We start from the raw sequence: 7,889 nt of genomic DNA on the forward strand, positions 1-7,889 counted from the left end.
ATATATCACATACCAATTGCAAGATAGGATAACAAATCATACAATGTTGAGTATGACCGCAGTTAGCTTAATATATACATACTTACGTTTTGCATCTATAACCTCCTTTTAATTGCTTAAAAAAAGTGCACACTTATCACTTATAAACACTTGATCAATAGCATGTTTGGTATCATTTTTTTTTTTTTTTTCTGTTTGAAGGTGTCATTTTAACGTTTTGAAGAGCAGTGTTTAGATGCTGAATGCACATTTAGATGATATGAACACCAAACTAAACATGCACGTTCAGTAAATGCAATAAAACTAAGCTTTTGCAATAACATGAAGATTCAAACGTAGAATAAAAAAACATGGATACATCTACTTCAGTGGCCGATCCATTTTGACGAGCAATATATAAATGGTGTTGGTGTGTGTGCATGTACTGTGTAAACCCAATGCCCATTAGGCCCAATGTGCAATCCCTCCATTAAATACCCAACCCAAGGAACACTCTAGAAGTGTTGATATGGACCCCATAAAAACAAAGAAGTGTTGACCAAAAACAAAAGGATCACTTGAGAAGTGAAACTATCTTGGCTAGGCCCTTTGAATTTATACAGATGATAATTTATGTCCTCATTGTGTTGACAAAAAAAATGTCCTCATTGCAAGATGGTGCTGAAAAGTATCACAGCATCATGCATGCTTCGAGAGATTGGGTTAGGAAGCTTCAACATGACTGGACACTTTTATTTTATTTTTGATGACATGGTCAATATGGAAAAACTGGAATGGTCTTGCTTTTGTTCTGAATGACCTCATGCTTTTAATTCCTTTGCTTTGAATGGACAATTTCAGACCTGACAATTTCCTACTCAAGGTGTTATTTGTAAGAGCAGTGTTCAAGTTATGTGCAGGTGACACCAAAATGTGTTATACGAATTTTGGTAGCGTGACCCTAATTTTATTTAGGATAAGAAAACATTAAAATTAAATTCAATAGTTATGTGAATAGGACTTAGGTAATCAATCCCATGTCAGTATACTCAAAATGACCACATCTGGTATCTAATTCCGATTGGCATGATTGTGAATAAGTTGCAATTGAAGTAAGGTCGTAATTTCGTATAGCTATTCATTTAATTTAAAATGGCATGAAAATCTTACTAAATTTAAAATTAGTCACAAATTTTGTCATTTACTTATTTTAAGAATCTTATTAAGTATTAGTCAAAAAATTAATAAAAACAAATATTTTATTATAAATTATGATGGAGCATATTGGTAATATTATTTTATAAAACAATTTTTTTTATAAATTTTTTAACCAGCACCTTAAGAATATTTATTGTTATTTTTTAATAACTCTTAAAATCATTTATTAGCATTTATTTTTTTTAAAAATAGGATCAGTGACTAATTCATCAATTTTAAAAAATTGATATTTTAAACAAATTTTTTATACATTAAATCGTAATCAATTTATAGATATGTTTTTTAAGAGTTAAATTTTTGTCTTTTATCAATCTTTTATATCGTCAATTAATAAAAATATACATTGTAGATATAATTTTTATATTGATTATTACAGGAAATAATTTTTTTTGTTGATATAACAATTAGAAAATAAGTAGTTGTATAAAAAATCTTTATATTATTAGTGTGTGTATATATATATATCAATTAATAGTTATTGTATTAAATTTAGATAATTTAAATGTCCATGATTATATAGGTTAATGATAAAAAAAATTATATTATAAAAAACATATTATATATTAAATTAAATAAAAAATTAATAAAAAATTATTTTATCTTACTTGTTTTAAGTTTGATTTCTATTTTGTTTCCCACAGAAAGTTATCACATTCGATTTAAACATTATTGTTTCTGACAAAGAATTAGATATATAATCTAGACAAAAAGATAAATTATGTAAAATATTGAATAAGAAATTAATTTTTATTAAAAATTATAAAATTTAGTAGTATTTTTTAAATTGAATTTTGATTATTTAAAACAAATAATAGTTAAATATAATTAGCTTTAAAATTGTGTAAAATTGATGTATTTAATTTATTTTATGAAGAGTATTAATATAATGATTGACTCAATTACTAAAATTGGCAATTACTTATACAAAAAAAAAAAATGGCAATTAGTTTGTTAACTTTAACACCAAAATACTATATGGAAAAAAAAAATCTTTCCTTGGTGACGGAGAAAGTGTAAGGTAAAAAATGGCGACATGGAGTGAGACATTATCCCCGTAACGAGGAGCAGCAGCGAAAGACATTGAATGGGAAGCACCCATAAGAGTGGGAATAGAGTGTAACTATGTTGTCATATGGTCGTCACATTCTAAATCCTTGTGGCTACCGAAATCTCGCTTTCTCAAGTTGGAGTCCCTTCCATTCCATTTATTTGACTCCAACAACGCCATTCTTCAAATCTCGTTCTCATTGTTCTTCAATCCTTAAAACAATGGGTTCTCTCTCTGCCTTCAACCAACCTATCCAATACCCTTCTGCTCGCAGAGATGACTCCATCGTTGACGATTTCCACGGCATCAACATTTCCGACCCTTACCGATGGTACGCTCCAAGGCATTTACATCTGTCGTTTCCGTTAAAGTTAACATTAAGCAGTGTTTGGTTTTGTTAGGCTTGAAAATTCGGATGCAGAAGAAGTGAAAGAGTTTGTGCAGAAACAGGTGGCGTTGACGGATTCGGTGTTGCAGAGATGCGAATGCAGGGGAAAACTGGGAAACACAATAACGAAGCTGTTCGATCATCCTCGCTATAACGCTCCTTTCAGAAGAGGGAATAAGTACTTTTACTTCCACAACACGGGTCTTCAGCCACAGAGTGTGCTTTACGTGCAGGACAGTTTGGAGGGTGAAGCGCAGGTTTTGCTTGATCCCAATGCTCTCAGTGAAGACGGCACCGTTTCACTCAACACGCTTTCGGTGAGCAAGGATGCTAAGTTCTTGGCCTATGGACTCAGCTCCAGCGGTAGCGATTGGGTTACAATAAAGTTGCTGCGTATTCAGGATAAACGTGTTCAGCCTGATACCTTATCTTGGGTCAGTATCACTATCAGATTCAGAGATTGAATGTTGAATTTTTGCGTTGAAATCAAAGTAATGGTAATGGTGTGGTTCAGGTGAAGTTTTCCTCTATTAGTTGGACGCATGATAGCAAAGGTTTCTTTTATAGCCGCTATCCAGCACCCAAGTATGTCATCTGTTCTCATGTTCTTTTTGCTGAATCAAATGATGTCTCCTTGTTTGAAATTTTGAGTTGATTACTTTGCTTTGCTTACTTTAAGGGATGGAGAAGTAGCGGATGCTGGGACTGAGACAAATGCAAACCTTCATCATAAGCTCTATTATCATTTTGTGGGTACCCATCAATCTGAAGATATTCTGTGCTGGAGAGATCCTGAGAACCCGAAATATTTGTTTGGAGGAAGTGTTACTGAGGACGGCAAGGTACCTTTTTTGTCGTTGCTTTAGAATGAGAAGTTTAGAACTATGTAATATTATCTATATATTCTTAACCTGTGAATATACGATGATAGCATGTGCTACCAATGTAATGTCGTCGTTATTTTCAAGGCTTTAGTGACATCAGTATCATTGGCGCTTCACTAATTTTTTACAAGGCATCCATTTTTTAATATTTCAATATGGATTTTGTTTGTTAACCTGGATCCCTATTGTATTATTTAACATTATTTCCATTTTTGCATGATTTAAGTGGCTGAGGGTTATAATTAATTTTCCACCCCATTATTGTGTTAAAAATATTTTGCGAAGTAAAACTAGTCATATCTTATCATAAAGACCTGGCTCTTTAAACTTTCAATATTCCAATTATTTCAGAAAAAGGCTTAAGCTATTCATTGTTGCGCAGTTTATTTTAATATCTAGTTTCTAATATTTCCAGGAGAAAATATATTCATTAATAGCGTCAGAACGATTCAGAATAAACTATAGTTCTTTTTTTCTTTCTTGCAATTTACACTTGATCTAATATTTGTAGGAAATCATACTCCATATATTTGTTGAAACTATGGTTAAATTCATAGCATTGCAAGTCAGACATGTAGTAGGCTAGACATAATTTTATTTTCCTTTGTCAAATGGGGTTATTGTGACAAAGCATGCAAATAATTTGATGTCAACGATTTGAATTTCCCTACAAGGTCGACTGTTTTTGTTGATGTGCAGTATGTTCTTCTGTATATTGAAGAAGGGTGTGATCCAGTTAACAAACTTTACTACTTCAACTTATCTGAACTTCCAAATGGGCTAGAAGGTTTTCGGAATGAAAATTCTCTCCTCCCATTTGTCGAACTTATTGATAAATTTGATGCACAGTATCAAGCCATTGCAAATGATGACACAGTGTTTACATTCTTAACTAATAAAGATGCTCCAAAATATAAACTAGTCCGTGTAGATTTGAAAGAACCAAGTGCTTGGACTGATGTTATTCAAGAATCCGGTAAAGATGTACTTGAGTCAGCATGTGCTGTAAATGGTAACCAATTAATCGTCAGCTACTTGAGCGATGTGAAATATGTTCTGCAAGTAAGAGACTTGGAAACAGGTTCTTTGCAACATCAATTACCAATTGACATTGGCACAGTCAATGAGATTTCTGCACGCCGTGAAGATACCATGGTTTTCATCGGCTTTACAAGCTTTTTGACTCCTGGTATCATATATCAGTGCGACCTAGGAACACAGATTCCTGATATGAAGATATTTCGTGAGATTGTAGTACCCGACTTTGATCGCACTGAGTTTCATGTCAATCAGGTAAAAAAAAAAAAAAAAACCTCACTGATGTTGATAAGTTATCATCTTATTTTTAAACTTCACATGGTTAGTTTGTCTCTTTCAAATTTGTTACTACTTAATCTCTATGGGTATGGCTATTGCTGTCTCTTAGAATCTGTGTTGCTGTTTTGTTTGTTTTATTCTTTAATGTAACTTGTACATTACAGGTTTTTGTGCCTAGTAAAGATGGTACAAAGATTCCAATGTTCATTGTTGCCAAAAAGGATATTGCTTTGGATGGTTCGCACCCTTGTCTGTTGTATGGATATGGTGGTTTTAACATCAGTCTTACACCAGTTTTTAGTGTCAGTCGCATTGTACTCACAAGACATTTAGGTGCTGTTTTCTGCATAGCAAATATTCGTGGTGGTGGAGAATATGGGGAGGAATGGCATAAAGCAGGTTCCCTTGCAAATAAGCAAAACTGCGTTGATGACTTCATTTCAGCTGCTGAATACCTTGTATCTGCTGGTTACACCCAACCCAGCAAGTTATGTATTGAAGGTGGAAGCAATGGTGGACTTCTTGTTGGTGCTTGCATAAATCAGGTATGATTCATTTGCCATTCATTTCCAAGTTGCACCTGGGATTCTTTGGGTGGTGTTTTTCATGTCTCATCCTTTGTAATGTGCCCCATTATCGAGTTTGCCATGTTTATGATCACCCCGCCCTAATTTTTTAACAGAGACCTGATCTTTTTGGGTGTGCACTGGCTCATGTTGGTGTTATGGATATGCTACGATTCCACAAATTTACCATAGGTTTGTCTCGGTCTGTTTGCTATACTAAATTGTTATTTTGTCATAGTGTATCATATATTGATTTAGTTTTGTTATTCAGGTCATGCTTGGACCTCAGATTATGGTTGTTCAGACAAGGAGGAAGAGTTTCATTGGCTAATCAAGTGAGTATGGTTAAACATATCTTGAAATATAAGGACGAGCCTGTATGTTTTATAATTGCATACAATGTAATTTCTGCAATTATGTTATTTATTTTAGTGATTTGTTAAAAGGTGCCAGTAAGTAATGGTGCTGTGAGGAATATTGATAAAGGTCGAGTGAAAAGGTTTTGGACGATTAAAATGAATTGATAGTTTGGCAGGATGCTTTTGTTAAAGCGTAGTGTGTGGATATGGATCGAGGATAGATATCTCTTTAGATACATAATAGACTTATGAATAGGTAAATATTTGTATTCAACCAAAATCACATTCATTCTTTCTTAGATACGCTTCGGACAAGTACTTTGGAACTGCCATGTGATGCTATCACCCGTCACCATCTTTAATCCTTGGTTAATATTTTGAATCAATGTTTGTTATGTTTTACAATTTTGCTGGCTGAAGTGTTTGGTTCCATTAGATCAAAATTATCACCCCTTGTCTTTTGGCTAAATTAAGACAACTAGCCCTTTATAATCAGTGATTTGGTCATTTCTGCACATGCACCTTCTGTTATCATTGGTCGGGTTGTAGCTGAGAATTTTCATTCTCACTTTGATTTGGAACTGTTTTGCATATAAGATTATCTAGATAAATGTATTGATTTGACTTGGGGACTATTTGTGTGTTATATAATGTTCTCTAATATGCTGCTTTAGGTACTCACCATTGCATAATGTCCGGAGACCTTGGGAACAGCATCCTAATAAGTCAGTTCAGTACCCATCGACAATGCTGTTGACGGCTGATCACGATGATCGTGTTGTGCCATTGCATTCATTAAAGCTATTGGCGGTTAGTCTACTTCTTTTGTAACTAAACATATTGATTGGAGAAACTTTCAACTTTGAATTATTGAATTATTTTGCAAAGTACAAAATAAGTTGTTAATTTACTAACTACTGCAGTTATCAAAGAACTATTTGCATACTGAAAATTTTGGTTGCTGCTTCCCTCTCATCCATGCTCTTTAACAAACATGTACTTCAAATTATTTTCAGACCATGCAGTATGTCCTGGTTACTAGCCTTGATGAAAGTCCGCAGAGGAACCCTATAATTGGTCGGATTGAATGCAAGGCTGGTCATGGAGCAGGGCGTCCAACTCAGAAAATGGTAACAGATCAGGATCTACTTTTTTTTTTTTTTTCTCCAACTTCCCCTCCGTATTGTGTTATAGTTATTAAATAAGTTGTTGGCCACAGATTGATGAAGCCGCTGACCGGTACAGTTTCATGGCCAAGATGGTAGACGCCCATTGGATTGAATAGATTTGAGCTTTACCCAAACCCATGATATTGGAACGGGAGAACATAATGCTTTTTGTGAGAGTAAGGAGCTTTTCATTTCTTCCTTTCAACCCTTCACAAGAAAGGAACTGCATTTGGTGGTCATACAGATTTATTTGTCTGGGGAGGCCAACATACATAACGGGTCATAGAGCCGTAGAAAATTAGAACGCAAGAGTTGATGTTTTAATCGTATTAATTTTGTTGTCACTCTTTTTTATCATTATATTATGTTGCAAAAAATGTTACTGTATATGCTCCTTTGTGTTATTCGAATGGAGAAAGCTTCCTTCGGTTGAAAGTTACAATTGAAAAACAGGGCCATCTAAGAGTTCGTCAGTGGTTCGATTTGGAAAAATCCCTCGAATTGAACCTATACATGCCCCGAGTCTGTAGATGGATCTGGATTCTCTACAGTGTTGGCAGAAAGCAGAATCATGTCTCGCTTAAGCCCTTAATTTTGCTTAAGCGATTTTAATTTAGCTTAAGCCCTTCCAAGTGAAAACAATTAAACCTAAGCGAAAATAGATTAGAGAGACATGTATTTCAAGCACTCTTTTCGCTTAAACGGAACCTAAATCGCTTAAACTATTATAAATTCGCTTAAACCTTGACAAATGATTTTAATTAATATTAAGTGAATTTCAGGCAGAGAGCAATGATTCAGACATAGAAAATGGCTTAAGCGAATTTGAATTGGCTTAAGCGAATAGTTGCAGGGCTTGGGCCTAAATTTGAATTTCTCAGCGAATACAAATTCGCTTAAGCGAATATGTGCGCTTAAGCGAATATATCAAAATTTGAAAAAATTATGCAGATATAGACAA

The 7,889-nt window shown here is 34.0% G+C and overlaps 1 protein-coding gene across 2 annotated transcripts; it reads left to right on the forward strand.

Annotated features, from left to right (window-relative positions):
* Nucleotides 1–2,199: 2,199 nt before the first annotated feature.
* LOC113846268 (prolyl endopeptidase-like) lies at nucleotides 2,200–7,371 on the forward strand. Of its 2 annotated transcripts, none has more exons than XM_027474336.1 (11): nucleotides 2,200–2,576; nucleotides 2,647–3,067; nucleotides 3,148–3,218; nucleotides 3,313–3,475; nucleotides 4,217–4,810; nucleotides 4,999–5,379; nucleotides 5,517–5,592; nucleotides 5,672–5,735; nucleotides 6,434–6,569; nucleotides 6,776–6,889; nucleotides 6,979–7,371. In XM_027474336.1, exons 1-11 carry the CDS (start codon nucleotides 2,320–2,322, stop codon nucleotides 7,042–7,044), a joined length of 2,343 nt encoding a protein of 780 aa, XP_027330137.1. In that variant the 5' UTR covers nucleotides 2,200–2,319; the 3' UTR covers nucleotides 7,045–7,371. The 2 variants fall into 2 exon arrangements, with proteins under 2 accessions (XP_027330137.1, XP_027330136.1); XM_027474335.1 differs by having other exon boundaries at nucleotides 2,215–2,576; nucleotides 6,785–6,889; nucleotides 6,979–7,229.
* Nucleotides 7,372–7,889: the final 518 nt, after the last annotated feature.

This window comes from Abrus precatorius, unplaced genomic scaffold, assembly GCF_003935025.1.
Source record: "Abrus precatorius isolate BTA unplaced genomic scaffold, Abrus_2018 Scaffold8, whole genome shotgun sequence".
Taxonomy (NCBI): domain Eukaryota; kingdom Viridiplantae; phylum Streptophyta; class Magnoliopsida; order Fabales; family Fabaceae; genus Abrus; species Abrus precatorius.

Excerpts from the sequence above, each read along its gene's own strand:
- LOC113846268 (XM_027474336.1), top strand. The coding sequence starts at position 2,320 with ATGTTGTCATATGGTCGTCACATTCTAAATCCTTGTGGCTACCGAAAT. Across the intron at positions 3,219-3,312 it reads AGCCGCTATCCAGCACCCAA|GGATGGAGAAGTAGCGGATG; the intron begins GTATGTCATCTG and ends GCTTACTTTAAG. Across the intron at positions 6,570-6,775 it reads ATTCATTAAAGCTATTGGCG|ACCATGCAGTATGTCCTGGT; the intron begins GTTAGTCTACTT and ends AATTATTTTCAG.